This window comes from Staurois parvus, unplaced genomic scaffold, assembly GCF_062004578.1.
Source record: "Staurois parvus isolate SC_StPar_1 unplaced genomic scaffold, SC_StPar_1.0 ptg000021l, whole genome shotgun sequence".
NCBI classification, from domain to species: domain Eukaryota; kingdom Metazoa; phylum Chordata; class Amphibia; order Anura; family Ranidae; genus Staurois; species Staurois parvus.
The window spans coordinates 2100226-2122596 of record NW_028317817.1 but is presented as its reverse complement, the minus strand read 5'-3'; the positions used below and the strand labels follow the sequence as shown (position 1 = coordinate 2122596).

The 22371-nt window shown below is 39.8% G+C and overlaps 1 protein-coding gene across 5 annotated transcripts in view; it reads left to right on the top strand.

Moving 5' to 3' along the window:
* Positions 1–22371, top strand: part of CNOT10 (CCR4-NOT transcription complex subunit 10) — a 188172-nt gene that overhangs the window by 20089 nt on the left and 145712 nt on the right. For 3 of the 5 annotated variants that reach the window (XM_089690725.1, XM_089690708.1, XM_089690719.1), the window contains exons 5-10: positions 3928–4078; positions 6985–7053; positions 11864–12012; positions 12711–12800; positions 21190–21273; positions 21706–21823. In XM_089690725.1, coding sequence (XP_089546851.1) covers positions 3928–4078; positions 6985–7053; positions 11864–12012; positions 12711–12800; positions 21190–21273; positions 21706–21823 — 661 coding nt within the window. The remainder of the gene's footprint in view (positions 1–3927; positions 4079–6984; positions 7054–11863; positions 12013–12710; positions 12801–21189; positions 21274–21705; positions 21824–22371) is intronic. The other 2 variants (XM_089690736.1, XM_089690729.1) reach the window with 1 other exon arrangement.

Below are 22371 nucleotides of genomic sequence, written 5' to 3'. Positions count from 1 at the left end.
TCTACATCAGTTGTATAGTAATGATGTTCTGTTATCTTCTGAAAACTTAGTGGAGAGATATCATTTAACACACGTGTTTTTTTCAATATCTTCAGCTCCGTCATGCATTACAATGTCAGGCTGTCTCGATGGAGTTGAAATATAATGCCTCCAATGTACTGGGAATGGCAGAATCTTCATCCAGTACTAAAAAGGGAGTGATGGGGGATTTATACTCTGCTGTACATGCCACTTTTAGAGATCAGATACAGCTGAAATGTGGAGATAGGAGGAGGATGTGAGTCCCTTTTGAAGAATGATGACAACAAGCACCTGAAGTTATTCCTAGGGTATCATCATCTTCCTCTAAACGGTTGACACAACTATTTATTTTACACAGGGTCCATTATACCACAGCGCTTTCACATATGGGGAAGACGTTCTTCACCCAACTGCCCATGTTGTACGGTGCATAATGGGTCATTGATCCATATGTTGTGGTGATGTCCCAAACTACAACGTTATTGGACCGTAATTTTCGGTATGCTAAACAGCATGTGTTCTACGCAGGTCCCTATAGAACCTAAGAATGCTATATTGGGTATTATCCAGAGTGAGGTGTTACCCTCGAATTATAATATGTTATGGATCAGAACCCTGTTCCTTGCTGGCAAACGTATTTTGCAAAAGTGGTTATCGCCTAATCCTCCAACACTAATACAGTGGAAAGAAGCAGTGAACTTCACAAAAAAGAGGGAAGAATTGACATACAAGCATGGAGGTTGCCCGAAAAAATTCCTTAAAATCTGTGACCCCTGACTATCCTCGAACGACTCCTCCCTCACTGGAAATTGCAGACCCAAATTGTGTTACTCCTACAAGATTGTATTTGTTATTGTGAAAATGGATGCCAATTGTTTACTTTCTTTCTATTGGTTTTTTTTTTTGCTGTTATTGTAGGAAAAGTTTTTCAATAAAAAATGATCTGATTAAAATAGTAATGAGTGGGGGATCGGGGAAGAGGAAATATTACAAGATCGGTTTTAGAAATCTTGAGTTTGAGGGAGTGGTGTGACATCCATACTGATATGTCGCTTAGTAGATTTGTGATGCGTGAGGGGTTGAGCTGGGGAATGGAGATATATATGTGTATATGTGTTGTCAGTATACAGGCGGTATTGGAAGCCATGGGAGGTTATCAGTTGGCCCAGGAAGGACATGTAGAGAGAAAAGGAGGGACCCAAGGACGGAGCCTTGGGGTACCCCAACAGGAAGAGGAGTGGAGGAGTTGATGCTGAAAGTGCTCTGAGAGTAGTAAGAGGCGAACCAGGAGAGAGCAGGGTCATGGAGGCCAAGGGAGTGGAGTTTACTGAGGATTGAGTGGTCATCTGTGTCAAAGGCAGCGGAAAGGTCTAAGAATATGAGTATGGAGTAATGGCCATTGGTTTTAGCAGTTAGTAGGTCGTTAGTGAGTTTTAGTAGGGCAGTTTCAGTGGAATGTTGTGGGCGGAAGCCAGACTGTAGAGGATTGTTGTCGGTGAGGTAGCAATTCATATGGTTGTGAACAAGGCGCTTGAGAAGCTTGGAGGCAAACGGAAGCAAGGAGATGGATCTAAAGTTATTCAAACAGATGGGGTCCAGCAAGGGTTTAAGTATGGGGATAACCAGTGCATTAGTGTGATAGGTGATGCAGCACTGCTGTGAATATTGGTAAACGTGATATAAAATAATTATGTCCCTATATTAAACAAATAATTAAATTCACATGCTTAAACAATCACATAAACTCTAGTACATTTCAAACGATATAGATATAAATGTATTAATTATAGCATTTCAAACATATGTGAATATAAACTTGATAACAGTTCATAAAGTCCTCATAAATGTGCGTGATTTTCCAACACCAACATGGTACATGTGCTCCTGTTAACTTCACACATAAAGTGTCACCTTTGTGCTCACAGAACTCTCCCTTCACATTTAAATCATTTTGCATATGGGTGATATTCCATCCTGGATGGAGTCATCTGTTTTTCCAGGGTTGTGACAGGCGAGGCGTGTAGAGAAAGGAGCAAGTGCGTCCAGGGAGGATGATAGTAAGTTGTTGTAGGCAGATGTGGCCAGGTCTGGGCAGGGCAGGGGTGCAATTTTATCATAAAAGGTGCTCAGTAGTGAAGAAGGGAAGAACTGAGGTGGTGGAGGCTTCTACGGGTTTGCTGGATGGAGGCATGGGAGGTAGAAGATGGAGAATGTGAATCTGATAAAGTTGTGATTGGAGAGAGGAAAAGGGGTGTTAGAGAGGTTACAGGGAGTGTGACCTAAGACTTAATGTGCTGTTTTATACTCTTGATTTTCCATATTTTAATCATGAAATAACATTGATTCTTTCTCCTGATCTCCTCTATAGTAGCTCTTAAAAACTGGTGCAATAAAATCTATTAGTCATATACAAAGTCTGTTTTATTTTTTTTAGTCAGTCTGTGCATACAGATTTGCTTTGAGAAATACACAGTGAAGGTCTCACCAATATATTTATACATTATACAGTAATAATGCTTTTAGAACATAATATGCTTTGGTAAGATTATATTAAATAGGAAAATGAATAGTGTGTTTTCATTAAGCTTCATTTTAAAGTTGCTCTGTCACTCGAAAATAAAAACAAATATTAAGCAAGGTGCTAGCAGGTATAACTTTCAGTTGCTCTGTTTTTTTATCACCGACAACTGCTCCCCCTTTAGCTGCAGAGGCAGCAGCTGGTGGTGTACACGTGCTGTTGCCACAGCTAGAAGTATGCTCTCAGGTGAGTGGGGCTGCACTGCAACTGCCCTGCAGCTGAGTGCATTGAACCCAGTTGCAGTGCGGTGATGTTGCATTTTGGCTGTTGAAACAGGTGATGAGCAGGCGACATAGTTCCTCTTCACTACCTGTCAAATGCATCTGAAAAACAATCTGAGCATGGTTTTCTTTTTAGAGGAGTGGCAGACCTTGATGCTATTACAAACAGGCCTTAAAAAAGCAGTTCTGATAGTACAGGAATAGGGGTCAGGATTAAGGCTAGGTTCACACCTATGCAGTTTGCATTTGATCTGTTTATGCAGTGCTTTTTGCAGTGCGTTTTGCATTTTTGCACATGCGTTTTTGTTGTGTTTTTTTATTTTTTGGCCAACTTGTTGCTGGGCAGATTAAGAAAGGGCACAATTGTGAAAACCACAACACTTGCGTTTTATATGCGGTTCCGTTGAAGTCTATTGGACTAAAAAAAGCAAACTGCTGTGGGAAAAGAAGTCCCTAACCCCTTCCCAAAAACATGCCCGCAAAAAACACATAGATGTGATCCATAGGAAATCATGATAAATGGCATGCACTGCGTTCTTGCAGAATGCATAAAAAAATGCATGGGGTGTGAACCTGGCCTAAAAGTAACACACACACCTCTGTATATACAGTTTTTTAAAAAGTTGCAGTACAGTACCTTCACTCACACAGCCGGGTATTGCACTGCAGGGGGAGGAGGAGAAAACTACATATAAACTCCCCACTCCCTTTGTTTTCACTTTTCTGAGTGCTTTGATGGCTGACTGAGCTCCCTCACTGCCGATGTACAGTTCGGCTGGGATCAGGAGTTTGGTCTTTTCTGATAGCTTTTCTCTATCAGGATGCCGCGACACCCCTGAGGACCTCAGATGGCACCCCGGTCAGGAAAGGCTACCTTAGAGGATAAGATGCTGTCCTACAATACTATAGCTCTCCAGTAAATGTTGTGGTAGGAGAAGTCTGTATTGCAGTACATGGCTCAGGGAAAACACACACACCAGGGTGTGCTAACATAGCGAGATCACAGAAAAAGAAGATTGTCTGTTTTACCTTTTAAAAATTCTATAATGTCCTATTGCATGAGGTGCTAGTAACAGCACATGTTATCATTTAAATTCACATATTTAGGTTCATTCAGCTGTTGATGAGATGGACAGTTTAGATGATGTGGAGAATAGCATGCTGTACCACAATCAAGCTGTCATTTTGTATTACCTGCGCCAGCACATGGAAGCCATTGCCATTGGAGAAAAACTTTACCAGTTCATTGAACCTTTTGGTAAGTAACTGTTCAGTCTTGGTGAGTCAAACTGTGTTCTACCATTACATCTGAATATTTTTGAAAGATTTGACAATTTCGTTTTTTTGACAAAATATTTGATATTGTTTTAATGAAAAGCATTTCTGAATTGCAATTATTTTGTTGTGTACCTTCATGCTGTTTTATTATTTGCACATTTAGTTTGGATTTTCTACTTATTTAAAGTGTATGTAAACCATAACAAACTTCTTTCAATATTTCATTTTCTCCCTTTTAGCCAATTAAATGTACCATTGAAAGAGTTTGTTATATCTGTGTGATTAAAAAAAAAATACCTGTTGACACTGCCAAAAATCCTGTGTTGTCCTGTGCACTCTGTATCATTATCTCAAACAATATTATCAGCCCAGCCTATCACACAGCTGTGGACTACAGAATATCTCCCTCTATGTTATGGAAATAAGTGAAGACTGTGAGGTGTTCTAGAGTCCTAACACACTTTCTGTCCTAGGATGACAACACTGCTTCTCCACATAAATAGTACAGTAAGTGAGCATTGTCATACTGAGACAGGACGTGTGTTACCTGCAGGATCAGCTGGTTAAAATAAAAAAAAAAATAATAAAGGAAAGTCTCAACAATTTAGGATTGGTAAGCTGCAGAATATTTAATTAACCTTTTTTGGAGGTTAGATACTTTAAAGGGTAACTCCACTTGTGTGGGAAAACAGCGAAAATTTACACACACACACACACACACACACACACACACACACACACACACACACACACACACACACTCACACTATCCTTTTCAATTTGCAGCACTGTAATTTTTTTTGTAAAATACAATATTGCTACCTGGAGGCATCTGTACACAGATGGTGTACAGAACGCCCCATGAAGATGTAATTTCCTGCTTGTGTGATTGACTTACTGATTTTCCCAGAAGTCTGCACTAAGATACGTCAGATTTTTGTCATCCCCTGCAACATAAATTTAATTTTTGGTGAGATACTCCCAAAGGGAAATCACGTTTAAAGGGATTCAGACACTGCCAGTTTCCTCTTTAGAGCTCTGCAGGTTCAGCAGCTGATTGATAATTATAAAACCATTCACTCTGCACGTGGACAGAAACAAACATTATTATTATTATACAGGATTTATATATCGCCAACAGTTTGCGCAGCGCTTTACAATATAAGGGAGACCGTACAATTACAATACTTTCAGTACAGAAGGAATGTGAGGGCCCTGCTTGTGGAGCTTACAATCTAAAGGAAGGGGGAGGTGATACAAAAGGTGATAGCTGCGGGGGATGATCTGGCGGAGGTGATTCAAGTACAGTTCTTAGGTGGAGGTGGTGTAGGCTTCCCTGAAGAAGTGAGTTTTCAAAGATCGCCTAAAGGCAGACAGGGTGGGGGCTGAGCTGACATGCTGTGGTAGGGAGTTCCAGAGGATGGGAGAGGCTCTGTAGAAGTCCTAGAGGTGAGCGTGGGAGGAGGTGATGAGGGAGATAGAGAGGAGGATATCAAGGGAGGAGCGGAGAGGGCGATTTGGGCGGTATCTGTGGATGAGGTTGGCGATGTAGCTAGGGGCAGTGTTGTGGATGGCTTTGTAAGCTGTGGTTAGTATTTTGAATTTTATACGTTGGGTTAGTAGAAGCCAGTGAAGGGATTGGCAGAGAGGGGCAGCAGTCACTGATCGGTTTTTAAGGTGTATGAGTCTAGCAGCAGCATTCATAATAGACTCGGGGGGGATAGCCTGTGTAACGGTAGACCAGTGAGGAGGGAGTAGCAGTAATCAAGGCGGGATAAAACCAAGGCGTGGATAAGTTGTTTTGTGGTGTCATTGGTCAGGAAGGGGCGGATTTTGGAAATGTTCTGGAGGTTGAGGTGGCAGGATTTAGCCAGTGAGTGGATTTGGGGCCTAAAGGAGAGGTCAGAGTCTAGGATTACACCTAACACCCTGGCATGAGGGGAAGGACCAATGGTTGTGCTGTTGATCTTAATGGTAAAGTCATGAGTGGGGGACTGGGGAGGAGGAAATATTACAAGCTCAGTCTACAAAAAGGTAGGAAAAGGTAGGAATTTGCAACAAAGTTTGTGAAAATCCTTGTAATGTACATAGATCACCCAGAGGGGAATGTTTTTTTCCTCATCAAAAGTGGAGTTACTCTTTAAGGTTCAGGTATTAAATACTTAAGTATAATTTAATTTTTTTAAAACATTTTATACACAGGAATAAATCCTTAATTTTTAGTTTGTTCTACTACTTTATCCACATCCTGCAGAATCAGCAAAATAGTTATGTTTAAAAAGCTGTGTAAAAACAATGCCAAGAATTGCAAGCTTTGCATTGGCCTAGGTTAAGAAACAAGGACAGGTTGATTTAAAGGAGTTTAAAGGTGAAATTGTTCTGTAGGATAGTAAGGATGAGGCTTCTAGATTACTGGGTTTAACAAATAAAATAATTGCTTTAAAAAAGTAAATACATAGGTATAGAAGTGTGTTTTTATTAATTTAGCTAGTGTATATTGAAATTTGTACCAAAAATACAAACAATCTTCAGTTTTGTTAGATTTATCATTTAAGTTCTGTTGCTCATAAAACTCCTGATGTATGGAGAAATATGCTAAGGAAAAAACCTGTTCCCCATAGGAATTCGTTAGCGTCAGACTTTCAGTTTTGAAAATAAACCTAGGTGGTGTGGTTTGATATTGACCACAAAACATTATTTCTGCAATGCGGTTGCTATGTATGTTTCTACAGTTTAAAGAAGCTGTTTACTTGGAAAATTATTTTGTGTAAAATGATAGTATGGTTAAGGTTTTACTCTAATCATCCTAAAATGTTTATTATGCTATTGTTCATATTTCTGTATACTTTCTTTCCCACCATGCTGTCTTTGACACTGACATTTTAGGCATGCGTCTGAGAATACCTAGATCATCGCACCACAGCCCTTATGGATCATGCACAACACACAGCAGAGGTGAAGATTGTTACTAATTTTTAGTGTTCCCTTTTTTCTTCCCAAGATAGAGCGAATGGAAGCTGGCCTTCATTCAGGATCATTTACCAGTGGAAGCTGTTCATAAATTATTAAAAACAGCTAGTGTTAACGTAATTTTGTTTGCAGCTCTCGGGGATGTTGGATTATGCTCAGATTTCTTCGCTTTCATAATTTATTTTTCAACAAAGCTTTTTTGTGGCATTTTCCTTGAGGCATCACCATAAAGAAACTTTGGAGGTCCTTGTTTCGAGGTTCTCGTTGCCCCCCCCCCCCCCCAGTCAACACGTCCTGTTGTTTTCAAAGGGGAGGTATAGAAGAGGAGTGGGGAATCAAGGGGCTAATTTTCTCTGCAATAGGGGCTACCTTGAAGGTGGTTTGTCTGGACAGTGTCTTTTTTTTTTTTTTTTTTTAAGAGAAACCCTGTTACCAGACTTCACTTTTTCAGTACTTGCAGCAGTAGAGAATAACTAAGTAATGTTTTCTCTGTTTTTTAAGGTCCCATTCACATGTGTTTGTGTTGCTTTACCGCATGACCATTGTGAAAAGTATACCTTATAGCACCACTCCAGGCTATGGATGGAAGGAAAAGGATCACTCCACTGGCAAGTGAGAAGAGGGAAACATGAGTCCAAGCGATTCCAGTGTCAGCCAATACAAGTGAAGGGATGGATGCTGCTCAACCGACTCCAGGAGTCCAATGTGGAGGAATGGCCTCAGCTGCCATACTGACCATGCCCTCTGACACGTTTCATCCCGCCCACTGTGGCTTGGTCACAGAGGTAAGGGGGATGTGAGAAGCTAGGAGATATATAAGCATCATTGGCCGTGAAAAAAGAATCAGGTGTGTATATGTGATGATAGTGCAATTAGAAAACAGGAAGAAGACAAGCGAAACTGATATATATATTTCCAGGCTTCTCACATCCTCACTACCTCTGTGACCAAGCCCCAGTGGGCGGGGTGAAATGTGCCAGGGGATGTGGCCGGTAAGGTGGCTGAGGCCATTCCTCAACATTGGACTCCTGGAGTCGATTGAGCAGCGTCCATCCCTTCACCTTACCGCATGAGTACTATCATACATTTCACCTTTCTGTTCAGTGTTGGTGGGTTGGGAATGCACTGCAATGCATCTATTTTAAAATATGGCACTATTTTTTCAATTCAATGCACTACTATGCACAGATGGTTCACATTTGTGTGTTGACTTCAATGCAAGTAGGTTGTCTAGGTGCTTTGGGTTGCCATTCAAAATTGAATGTCTATACTAAGCACCACACTTGGTTTTGTGCATCACTGTCTGCTGGCAACAATCCTTGTTCATTTGCGGTTTTGTGTAGAATTTTGCCACTTCTGCTATCACTGCTAGAGTTTAACACAGACACAAGTGACGTAGGAGCAAGGGGTAAGGCAAAAGCTGTGGTTGGTGGTACCAGAACTGTCAACGACTATGAAAGTTGCACTTTTAAGGCCATTAGGGCAAACAGTAAGGAGATAATCGCTACTGCTGCAAGTGTTTACAAGAAAATTTGACAGCTGGTGAAAGATTCTGTGTCTGAATAGTGGCTTCTAGGGGCTTCACCAGAGTTGCTTTCATTTTTTAGAATAATCAAATTCTGTTCAGCATTTAATGTTCCTGGGAAATCAAGGAGCTAGAAGTCATTTGATAATTAAAAAAAAAATCCCATGTATCACAATCCAGAGCATGTGATACATAAAGTGTCTTTACAGTTTGAAATGGTTTTCATGACTCCTCTAGAAGCGGATAGTGTACCCCTACTTAGGGCTGTTTCTAAGCTGTATATGGCACAGATTGCATTTTATGTTTTTAAGATTTCTGTAGCAGAATGTTACTTGCTGATGAACCCCAGGCTATCTCTTTAAATGCAACCAACAGAATGTGAGGATCTGTGTCAATTGCAGTGGAAGTTGTTAGTCTCCGTTAGAATTTAATTTATTTAATTAGGCCGTCATTTTCATCTAAATTATTTTTAAGTTTAAAGTGTTACTAAACCTAGGATCCTGCATTCACTATGTATGATCTCACACAGAACATAGAAATGCAATTATTTTAATAAATATAAACTGCTAAATACCTTTTCTCATCAGCAGCTAGAGCAGTCTTGTGATGTCTCTGTGTCCAGCAGAGCACTGGTTAAAGCTTGTAGGAGGAGTTTTCATTTTCCCCTAAGGGACTGCAGGACCCCTGACCCTCTATCTGGACAGTGCTGATCACATGCACTCTCCCAAGAAAAAAAAAACCCCTCTCTTGCAATACACACCAAACTGAGCATGTGCAGCTTGTCCTCAAGCCTCTGCTCTCTCAGGAGTTATATTGGGGACAGTAGAAAAAGGAGAAGATCAAAGGAGACCGGATCAAAAATCTTTTTTACGCAATGTGCAGGATTAACCCCTTAGGTTCCACAGTGAATATAACAAGCATGTTTTACTGCATATAGAGACTGATTTTTACTGTTGTGGGTTTAGTAACACTTTAAATGTTGTTGGACATTTATTGTAAAACACTTACAATCATGAACTTGAACTCACATGTTAACAGAAAGCTCTGCTTGATAATGAGAGTTATAGGACCTACCTTTCCTGGAGAACCCACTGCTGTAATCTCTGTCCTGTGATGGTCCCACTCAGTTCAACTTCTTGACATGGAACGAGCACTGTAGGGTGCATGTAGCACCTTTTTTTTTTTTTTTTTTTTTTTTTTTTTTCCTGTTTCCCAGCCACCCTATAGCAGAACTACTGCAGGGCTGTGCCAAATCACGTATATGTGTGTGTGTGTATATATATATATATATATATATACACGTGATTTTGTATTTCCGGGTAGGGGACGCATGCATGCTTCCCTGTCCGCTCCGCCATTGGCGACTTCAGCTGTTGATCACCGGGTCCCGGCCGGTGATTCCCCACTGACACCTGGCGATCACCAAGTATCACTGACTGGGGAGAGGTCTGTATGTTAACAATCCAGATCTCTCCCGTCTGCTCCAGCACGCTGCTTTGTATGGCTCTGCATATCAGAACCATACAAAACAGCGTGCTTACACAGTAAAGCTGAGCACATAGTAAAACACACACAGCGCACAGTTAACCTTTTGGTCGCCTCAGATGTTAACCCCTTCCTGCCCAGTGTCATTAGTACAGTGACAGTGCTTTTTATTAGCACTGATCACTGTATTAGTGTCACTTGGGATGTCAGGGACAGAACCACCCCAGTGTCAGAATGCCTGTCACAGTCTCACTATAAGTTGCTGCTCGCCGCCATTACTAGTATAAAAGAGAGAAAAATTCCAGTGACACTCGAAAAATTAGAATATCGTGCAAAAGTTCATTTATTTCAATAATGCAACTTAAAAGGTGAAATTAATATATGAGACTCATTACATGCAAAGCAAGATAGTTCAAGCCGTGATTTGTCATAATTGTGATGATTATGGCTTACAGCTCACGAAAACCCCAAATCCGCAATCTCAGAAAATTATAATAAATTGCATTTGGGTTCAGCATTGCATGATCGCGCAATTGTCAGTTAAAAATAATGCAGTGCCTGGTCAAGAAGGGGGATAAATCCTGTAGAGGGCAAGTGGTTAATGCTTTCAGCTTTTTGATTCTTATTTATACATCTCAGCAAAACTTAACATAAGTGCAGGTCCACGATGATACTATATTTTTTAGCAATATTAAAAATATTTAATAGCTTATTCACAGATAATGGAAAGACTGGCATTTTTCTGAACAGAATTCTTGCAGGTCACCACTAGGGCAGATAAGAAAAACAATTGTTATCGATGTGCCCCATTCACACAATACTGCTGTGATGTGTAACATAAAAAAGTAGCCATGCTGCATACACTAGATGTCATCACTGGTCACTGTCATCAATGTTGTACACTTCCAATAAATAAAAAAAAGTATAGTCTGTGACACCAGCCACACACTAAAACAGATTGGTTTAGTGCGAATGTCGCCTAAATGCATATTTGAAATATTTAGAAACCGCATAAGTTATTTGCGGTTATTTTTTTTGCTTAGATTTGTTGCAAGAGAACTGAATTTTTGAAATCATAAATGATCTCTGTTTTATTTGTTCTTATCCTCCTCTCAAAATTGAAATCGGCAATGACTGATTTTGCTTGCATCACTATTGGTGGCCTTTAGTCATCCGAATGCTTCATACAACAGCAGAAAGGGAGTTCCACCATTCCTTGCCAGGGGGAGGTGGAAAGTGGGAACCCAACATCTTAAAATTTGCAAAATGCGGATTGCATTTTATTGGATTTTTTTTCACATTTTAGAATCTTGTATGCAAAACATATCTAGTTAAATTGTTATGGCTTGTGTGCTATATGCCATGATGTCCTGCTTCTTGTTCATGTCATACTTCTTCACAAAGGTCCTTGTAGCTTACAGAAAATGCTTGAGACTGCCTGTATGTCAATGTTTTAGAAGTAATTCAAGGATCACTGCAATTGTCACTGACCATTATTGTGCATGCATATCATTAATAATGAAGAAGGTGCATGAGACTGTAAGCTCCTTTGGGGCAGGGACAGTTGAAAAGGTTTCTGTTTTCTATGTAAAGCACTACCAATTATATGTTTGTACTGCTTAGATAAAATACCTTGCCATGATGTTTAAAAGAAAGCAATACAAACCTTGCTGACTTTTTTTTTTCTTACGGTTTTTAAAGTATGTGTACATTATTAATAAAACAAAAGCATTATACTAATGACATCTAACAGAACAATTATCTGTTCCCTGTTCTCTTTTTCAGAGGAAAAGTTTGCCCATGCTGTCTGTTTTTTGCTGGTGGACTTGTATCTGTTAACGTATCAAACTGAGAAAGCATTACATCTGTTGGTAGTACTGGAGAAGATGATTTTGCAAGGCAGCAACAACAATAAAAATGGTAAAAATAACGAGGTAAGTGTCCACTTTACAAAGACAAAAATGTTACTTTTCAAAATGTAAAAAATGATGTGAAAATATGGACTGGTGCGCATCATCTATGAAGTGGGAGAGTCAGACCCGAGAGACCAGAAAGATATATGACTCCTTTGTGCAGTAAAAGTAACACCTGAGGTAATAAGGTCGGCTGTACTTGCCAAAAAAATCAAGTGGCTAATTGTTCACTAGAATAAACAGGTTTGAGTAGTATCAGAAGATTTAGGGTGGGGCTTGGTGATATCATTACTGTGCTGTTCACTGTTCTCTTTACTGGAAGTTTTGATATGGGAAAGGACAGCCTGCCTTTATCAAGATAGCTGCCTTTGCCTCACATTGAGGCACAGTGCAGAACAAGGCATGGCAAGTAATAGGAAAAGATGAAATGCAGAGAGACCATAAGCGAAAATGGTTACTAGTACTCTGCCCTCTGCCTGCATTCTTTTTGGACACTGCTTCCAGAGTTCAGTTCCACTTTAAAATGCAAATTCCCAGAATGTTGGCCCTGCAACGATCAGAAAATAAATACAATGGTTATCTTACTTTTATACCTTTTCTTTTATACACCCTCTCCATAACCCTGTTTATAAATGGTATAATTTGTGTTTATTGGTATTTTGTCATTTGGTGACCAGTAGTATTTTAGAAATGACATAGCTGAATTTCTGTTTTTGCAGCCAAACAATAACGCCAACAATAAGGAAGCTTCTAATATGAAGGCAGAAGCAGGAGCTCAACTTGAAGCTGCAAAGTCCAAAATTCACCAGGTATATATAAACATATATATTTGCTTTGTGTTACAGAAAAAGACAAAGAAAAGTAATTAACAAAAACAGCCCTCCTATAGAAAACCACTGAAAAATGTTCCTCTAATAAAGTAACCTAACCTATAAAGCATGTCTTTGGACTGGGAGAAACCGGAGTACCCAGGGGAAACCCACTTAAGAACAGGGAGAAAATGCAAACTCCATGCAGGTAGTATCCTGGTTGGAATAAGAGACCAAGGAAACAGTGCTGCAAAGCATGAGTGCTAACCACTATGCCATTGTGCCGCCTTAATTATCTATCTTAAAAGATGATGGAAACAGATGGCTCGGTCCACAGTGATGTTGATCATCTGTCCTCAATTCAGCAGCTGTATCTGTGGGGAGAGAAAAAAAAAACACATGTATTAAGGGTTTTTTAAAAGAAATATGCTTATCAAACAAAAAATGTTATAAATAATTTTACCAGCTAACAAAACAATCACTGTTGCCCAACAATTGTCAAGGTGGGCTGTTTTGGGAGAAAAGAGCACCTGATGAAAGACACATACCGGAATCAATCAAGTGACCCTCTGCCTGCGCATTGGACAGTTTCTTGTCTGTTGCATCCATCTTCTGATTCAGCCTAAGCAGCTAAAAAACAACCAGCAAAATGTTTTTGTGTTTTGTTTTGCATAGAGCAGGGAATGCTTAAAACCTCTATTAGGTTTCATTGCTTCTTGGGAAACCAATGGGTTCTACCCATGTCCTTCTCATTACTATCACTCTGACCTCCAATTTGTGCTATCAATTATCAGTGAATTAGCCCTGTAAGAGCTCTATAGCCTTTGGCAGCTAAGCGGGCAATCAAATAAGTTGGAGGTTGTGATTCTGAGTAAATACAAAGCTAATGTTCATTTTGTAACTACCCAAACTTCCTTCACAGTGCAGAAGGCTTTATTTATCTGATCTACCAATTTATTTCTAGATTTTACTCATTTGATCGCTCTGTAATAAGGATCTGAATGTTACCGAACCTTACAGATTACATTCACTATAATGGGCTCCAGTGTCAATAGGCTCTATTCACAAAGCTTTCACACAAGGATAAGGATCCTTATTTTAAAGAAAGTGACCATTTTGGCAGTTGGCAGGATGTCATTGTTCAGTTATTCAATTTACACAGCTCGTGCTGCCAGATTAAATTCCATAGTAACTGGTGGGTCTGTGGAGTAGAATTCTCCAGTGATGACAGCGGCCATTCATCTATAACTTGGTAGATCAAATGCAGACTGTAGGTGAGAGAAGAAAAGTTAGATTTCAAAATCATTTCTAAATGTTTTTACCAGATATTAAAAACAATCACTTTTACTCAGAAATAATAAAACTGATAGAAAAGACTAAAAGATGTAAGACACTTACCCATACATAGTGAGCGACCCTTTTTTGGCAGTGTGGACAGGTTCTGCTCTCCTGTATCCACCTTGTAATGCAGTCAATGTGAAATTGGAGGGCACAGGGTATTCTGGTGGTTTCAGCTTCCTCCTTTTATCTTCCAGTAGACAGATGCTGCACTTAGGCAGCTCCTCCCTGCGCTGGTTACAGACAGGTGGACTCTGGAAGGTCCCTGGTTCTGGCTGGCTCTGATCAACTGGAGAGTAGTTATTGTCCAAGGTTCTGGTCTCTTCCAGAACTCTAGGAGAGCTGTTCTTAGGTTCCTGGGGCCATTTTGAAGCTCTGAAATCTCTGATATGATGTATAGGAGAATCTTGGCCTGCAAAAACAATGATGTTTAGTTAATGATAGGTGCTTCACTCCCCTCTAATGCTAAAGGCATGTTCCAAATGTTATTTCTATACTTTTAACTTTTTTCATTTGTATAAATTCACTGCAGTGATCTTGGGACATTGTCCTCAGTAGCAGTAGAATGTCCAGGCAGAATGTCCTTCTATTGCATTTTTGATATTCTCAAATATATGGAGAATAGATCCACCTCTGTAACTGCTGCTACAGATGTGTAGAGCAAGGAGCTCCAGGACAGGACAAACATGAGACAAATTTCTGCAATTCTAACCTAAATATGATCACCAGCAATTTTATATACTCCTTTTTATAACTTTATGGAGGATGCATGGATCCCCATGTATATGGCCCCAAACCAAAACATTTCTTGTAGAGCAGGTAAAGCTTAGAGCCTCTGTTACCTTTTATTGCTTCCTTGAGAACCAGGAGGGAGATTTCTACTCACTTTCTCCGTGACACCAGGAGTTTCACTTTTACTTTCATTGAGATCTCAATTTTGTGTGGACTGGCCCTTTTAAGAGCTGCTTGTTTGGCAACTAAGCAGACAGTTTGAATAAAGCAGCAGACATGATTCTTAAGCCTGATACACACTGCAAGTTTTTTTTTTTTCTCAAACCAGCAGGTGGAACGAAAAAAAAAAATGTACAGATCACCATACCAACACAAGCGATGATGATGCGGTGCTTTCCTTCGCTGTCTATTGTATTGTGACCTGGTGACTCCCCCCCCCACCAGAATACACTGATCAGCACTTTCAGCCATTGGCAGCAAGAACAATTGTATGCTGGAAAACCAGCATGTCCCTTCAACAAAAGCTGGCAATTAGCCTGGCTTCTGTCAGACTGCTGTACACACTGACCGAAAGTCAGTTGGGTCCTGCTAAACCAGATGATTTTGAGACCGTGTGTACCCAGCTTTATACAAAGCTTTTGTTTACTTTTTAACTAACTCAGGCCTCAAGCCTCCTTCACAGAGTAGAAGGTGTTTTTCCATGAACCTAACAAAAATTGTATTATTTTACCCAGCAGTCCTTGTTTAGTTGGCTCTCCATTTACAAAGCTGATGGAAAATGAGGCCCGACTTGACCCAGAATTGACCAGGGGAGATGAAGGTCATGATTCCATAATTTGGTATAGGAATGACACGCTTTGCATACCAAGGGTACCTTTGCTGGCAGATGGGACAGGTGGAGTCCCTCACTTGTGCCCATCTCATGATGCAATGGTGGTGAAATTGGTGGGAGAAGGGAAGGCTGGTAGATTCTGTTCCCTCTTCCAATTGTTGTAAGCAGATGCTGCATGCGGGACACTCCTCACTCTGCTGATCATGAAGAGGGGGGTCTCTGGATGTTCCCTGGATCTGTCTGGTTCCGAATTACTGCTGGTATCTCAAGGGAGAGTCAGGATTCTGATGTCTCTGCCGCTGATGTGCATTAATGGACAATGACTGCATTCTGTGTCTCGGAGTGAAATCATGGTTCAGACGTCTGATGGAAATGACGTTCAGACTGTCTGTCCCGTAGTGGAAATCTTGATCTTTTCCTTTGGGTTATGGGAGAAACTTGCCCTGCAAAAGCACTTTTCCCTCTATCATTTATCAAAAACAGATAAATCAATTTTAGGTAGACTAGCCCTTTAAGAACTTTGTGGTGCTTGGGGGTTAAAAAGCTAAAAAAAAACAAAAACAGCAGACTTCGTTCTGAGTAATTGCAAAACAAATAATTATGTTCCTTAACTACTTGGCCTTCGGAAGCTTCACCCCCCTTCATAACCAGGCCATTTTTTGCAATCCAGCGCTGCGTTACTTTCACTGAAAATTGAGCGGTCATGCAACACACAAATAGCGCTTTCTTTTAGTGGTATTTTGATCACTTCTGTGGTTTTTATTTTTTGGGCAATAAAAAAATTACTGACATTTTAAAAAAAAACCAAAACATTATTTTTTACTGTCTGCTATAAAACATATCCAATAAGAAAAAAATTAAAAAATCTAATTTCTTCATAAAGTTCGACCAAAATATATTCTGCTACATGTTGTTGGTGAAAAAATCCAAATAAGCGTATATTGATTGGTTTGCGCAAAAGGTATAGCGTCTACAATTGGCGGTGTGTATATATATGTGTGTGTGTGTGTATGTGTGTGTATATATATGTATATGTGTGTGTGTATATATATGTATATGTGTGTGTGTGTGTATATATATATATATATATATATATATATATATATATATATATATATATATATATATATATATATATATATATATATATATATATATATATATATATATACTGGAATTTTTTGTTTTATACTAGTAATGGTGGCGATCAGCAACTTAAAGTGGGACTGCAATATTGTGACACAGTCTGATACTGACACTTTGTGGGAATCGGTGACACTAGTACAGTAATCAGTGCTAAAAATATACACTGACATGGTACTTATGACACTGGTTGGGAAGGGGTTACATATCTAGGGCGATCAAATGGTTAATTGTGTGCCTAGTCAGTGTTTTTGTGTGTACAGTGTGTGGTTTTTACTGGGCAATCTGCTAGAATTTATTCCCTGAATAAAATCTAGGAGATCGCTGCTCACAGAACACAGCTCTGCCATGTTTACGCAGGCAAAACTGTGTTCTGTCAGTCTCCTCAGTGATCAACAGGTGTTGGTGCTCATCCATTGGCCGGCACCTGTTAATTGGCTTCTGCTGTCTCTAATCACAGCAGAAGCTGAGCTCCAGTAGCACGCTTACACCCTCAGTGGCCGAAATGCAAAATCACATTTATATATGTGATTTTGCACAGAACCTCCTCCCTGTAGCAGTAAAGCTGCTATAGGATGGACGGAAAGTGGTTAACAGAGCAGGAAGGCTTTATTCATCTATTCTAGCCATTGTCAGCTAGGATTCCTTCAGAGGTTGCTAGGGGTTCCTTGAGCTGTGGTTGATTGGCCTCCCATTGATGGTGCCTGTATAGTTTCAGGGCCATAGCCAATTGGCAAAACCAACAGCATGACACCAACTATCTATTTAGCTGTCTGTAAGGGCGGTATTCTTCCCACTGGCCACCAATGTAAGGGGTAAGTTAACACTCATCCCCAATGAAGTGGTTATAACAAAGATTCCTCAAGACCTAAATGTTATTTCAAGGGTTCCTGTATGAAACTGTCAATTTGAGCATTTGTTTTTTCTTCTTTTAGCTCAACAGAGATTTGGCAAATTTGTATTTTGAACATTGAAGTAACCATTATTTTCAGCTCAGATTTGAAGATGTCAGTTTAAAAATAGAAATCTTTATCTTTATGTTAAGGCTGTGTGAATTGAGTCTAATCATTTCTACACAAATTGAAGGGCCTGTGTCCATCCCTGGGATTTTGTTTGTTGTCAAGGGAGTTTTGAATTTCTATACAAGTCTATGGAAATGCTAAACGTGTTTAACACTGGTTAACCACTTCAATACCGGGCACTTTTCCGCCTTCCTGCCCAGGCCAATTTTCAGCTTTCAGCGCTCTCACACTTTGAATGAGAATTGCGCAGTCATGCAATGCTGTACCCAAACTACTTTTTTACGATTTTGTTCACTCAAGTAGAGCTTTCTTTTGGTGGTATTTAATCACCACAGGGGTTTTTGGTTTTTTGCTAAATTAACGAAAAAAGCCTGAAATTTTTGGGGAAAAAAGCATGTTTTTCTTTTGTTTCTGTTATAAAATTTTGCAAATAATTGTTCTTCATAAATTTAGGCCAAGATGTATTCTGCTACATTTCTTTGGTGAAAAAAACCCAAATCAGTACTTATTATTTTAGTATGTAGGAAAGTTATAGAATTCACAAACTATGGGATATATCTGAAATTTGATCAATCCTGCAGTACTGATGGCCAATCTAATATCTTGTGCCCCAGAAATATCAGGACAGTACAGATATCCCCCAAATGACTTATTTTTACAAAGTAGACAGTCTGAGGTATTTAATAAGAGGCATGACAAGTTTTTTTGAAGTTGTAATTTTTTTGTCTTTTTTTTCTACATATTGTCACCAGTGCAGTACAGCGCCATCATATAACTGGTTTGGCGGTGATCAGGGACACTGACTGGTGACAGTACGAAGAAAAAAGAAATCACTTTTTTCCCCTTCATTTCCTAATTAATTTAATAATTCTGACAATTTTTTTTTATTTTTTTTAAGATTTATTTTCATAATACACTGTAACCAGAGTAGTATAATGTTACCATAGTAACATTGTACTACTCTTGGAAGTGATCAGTATTTTTTTTTCTTTGCTATAAGCAAGCAGTTAACTGAATGAAATTGATTCATTCAGGTTTTTTTGTTGTGATTAGCTGTGATTGGCCACGGCTAATCACATGATACAGATGGGCTGTGATTGGCCTGGTCTGTACATGTGATCACTGTGACCAATCACAGCTAGTGACACAATTGTATACAATGGATGGCATGAAAGGAAGCCATCAATTGTTTACAATTGTCATGCGACCTGCTGTGATTGGTCACAGCAGGTCACATGGTACTGGCAACTGGCTGCTACACAGATCTGTCATCAGCTGTGCCCGAGGTGCACAGCTGGTCACAGATCTTGCCACAGCGCAGCGTGATACAGGAAGGACGTCATATGACACCAACCCAGATTGAAGTAAGTCCTGCTCGGCCATCACTCTGCTATTGGCCGGACAGGAACAGGTTAAAGGGGGATCAAAAGGAGGTCAACTGCAGGTCAGTTTTACTTTTCAATAAATTCTTATTGATGTTCACCAAAAAAATCCGCAAATGCTGAACATAGCAACTGTTTCCCATGAAAGTCTATGGGAGACTAATTTTATTTTTTTTAACAAGGACATGTGCCAATGCAAAAACAAGTATTGTTTAGTAGGGAGCTGGTCTTTTAATGCGACCTTAAAGCAGAGTTTCAGTTACACTGTGAAAAAATAAGTCAGCAGCTACAAAAAAAAGCCACTGACCTGTCCCTCGATCACGTGGTGTCCACCCTGCAGCCTGGTTCATCAGCTGCCCTGTGCTCCTGGCGTGTCACAGCCAGGAGCCTACTGCGCAAGTAGCTCTGTGCTTTCTGAATTGTCCTGTAGTCTTCTGGGGCCTGTCATGTGGCCCAAAAGACTACAAGGTGAGAGGGGGGATGGAGGACATCTTCTGCTTCGGATCGCCAAGGCAATCACAGCGGAAATGGGAGCAGGTACCTGTCAATTTTCGGGTATCCACTCCTCAAAGGTGCCAATCCTTAATGGGCAGCGGGGGACCAATCTTTAAAGCTGAACTTCCCCTATTGGATGGAGCTCCTCTTTAAATAGCAACATTTCAGATACACAGTTCCTCATTTATAGGAATATTTTCATTTTTTGCACACTTTAAAATCTGGATTTTTTTGTCCATGAATTCATTTTACACTGATAGAACATTATATATTTTCTGAATGCAGAGGCCATATAGCAGTGTTCTCCAAACTGCGGTCCTTTGCCCACCTTTATCCCACCTTTGAGGTACTATTCTTATCATTGATGCAAAGCATTATTCCTTCTATTCACACCAGCAATAAGGTACCATTCTTTCCACTGCAACCAACGATGGGGTGTATTTTCTCTTACTGACACGAACGGTGGGATCCTTTTCCTTTCACTGATAGCAACGAATAACACTTTTTATTTATTTATTGATTACAGGTACTTATATAGCGCTGTCAATTTACGCAGCGCTTTACATATATATTGTACATTTTCATCAGTCCCTAACCCTCAAGGGGTGTACAATCTAAGGTCCCTAACTCACATTCATACATACACATACTAGGGCCAATTTAGACAGTATCCAATTAACCTAGCAGCCTGTCTTCGGTAGGTTCCTTCCACTGACGCCAAAGATGGGGCACTATTCCTTCCACCGATACCAACAACGAGGCAATATTTCTTTCACGGATGCCAACGAATGGGCACTATTCCTTCCACTGACACCAAAGATGGAGCACTATTCCTACCACTGTCACCAACGATGGGGCACTACTGACACCAACTATGGGCACTATTCCTTTCATTGAATCCAATGATGGTACACCATTCCTTCCACTGACACCATTGTTGGGGCACCATTTCTCCCACTGACATTAATGATGGGGCACTATTCTTGCCGCTAATACCAATGATGAATCACTATTCCTCTTACTAAAACCAATGATGAGGCACTATTCTCCCCATTGACACCAATGATGGGGCACTATTCCTCCCACTGAAACCAGTAATGGGGCTCTATTCATCCTCCTGTTGACCACAGGCGCTATGTAATTTATTTTACTCTCACTAACCACCAAGCCGAGGAATTTATTTTACTCTCACTGGCCTCAGTCTGACCCGCCTAGAGTCTTAAGGATAACAAAGTGGCCCTTTGCTTGAAAAGTTTGGAGACCCCTGTGTTAGAGCATTATAGATTTTCTAGGGAGCATAAAATTAAACATTTTTTGGTTGTGTTTATTTTTTTAAATTTAAAAATAATAAAGAAAATGAAAGCTAATAAAGTATCAGTGATGTGACTATGTGGTTGATGTGGCTACATTGCTTTGTAATCTAAGGTTGTTGATTTCTTTTCCAGTACAAAGTAAGGGCCTACATTCAAATGAAGTCTCTGAAAGCATGTAAGAGAGAAATTAAGTCTGTCATGAACACATCTGGAAATGTAAGTGTATAAATGTAAGATGGATATGTCTTTTTCAACTTGATTATCTATATAGTTCTTTTACAACCTTTTGAGCCCCAGCCAATTCTGACATTCCTCTCCTACATGTAAGAATCAGCATTTTTTTTTGTTAGAAAGTTGCTTAGAATCCCCAAACCGTATATATTTGTTAAGCAGAGGGCACAGAGAATAAATTGGTGGGTGTTGCTTTTTTTTGTGTGCAGAACCGACGTATGCGTTCGCCTTTTGCACATGAGCATAGGGGGACGAGAGCATATTTTAAAAAGCCTGACAGTAGTATTTATTTTTCTTAAGTCTATAAAAGCTTTGGCTGCACTTGAGCTTTAAAATATACTGAATTCTGAAAAACTGTGTTGGTTTTCGATGTTTGACATCTTTCTATTGTAAAAATTTGTTATCAATTGTTTACAGTCCACATCATCGCTATTTTTGAAGAGTAATTTTGAATACCTCAGGGGTAACTGTAGAAAAGCTGTGAAACTACTAAACTCTTCAAATATATCAGAACATCCTGGGTTCATGAAAACAGGTACGTGTGAATACATTTTTTGGAATTCTAACATTAAGGCACACGTCTGTGTTGCGTTATTAACCAGAGAGCACAGCCCACATAAATAATGAGCCACAGCTGCCCCTACGTACATACAGTATAAACTCACAACAGTTTACTAGGAACGCCTGTACACCTGCGTATTCATGCAATTAGGTAATCAGCCAATCATGTGACATGAGCTTAATGCACAAAACAGGTGAGAGCTTACAGTAAACAGAATGGGGGGATGTAATTGTGACCATGGCATGAATGTTGTCGTCAGAACGGTTTGCTCAACTGATGTCCATGCATCTCTTGGCAAGGCTTTTGTGGTGTAGTGCAACACATGGCTTCTTAAAGATGGTTGTGCTTATAAAGCCTGTATTAGGTATTTCTAAAAGATGTAGAAATGACAGTGTAAGGAACAGAAACAAGCTGATAATTTCCTGTATACTCTGCCTCTGATGCACTTTTATCAGTTACATTATTTTCAGCTATCTCTGTGGACTAAAGAAAACAAACTTCATGTTATAGAGAAAAGGAAA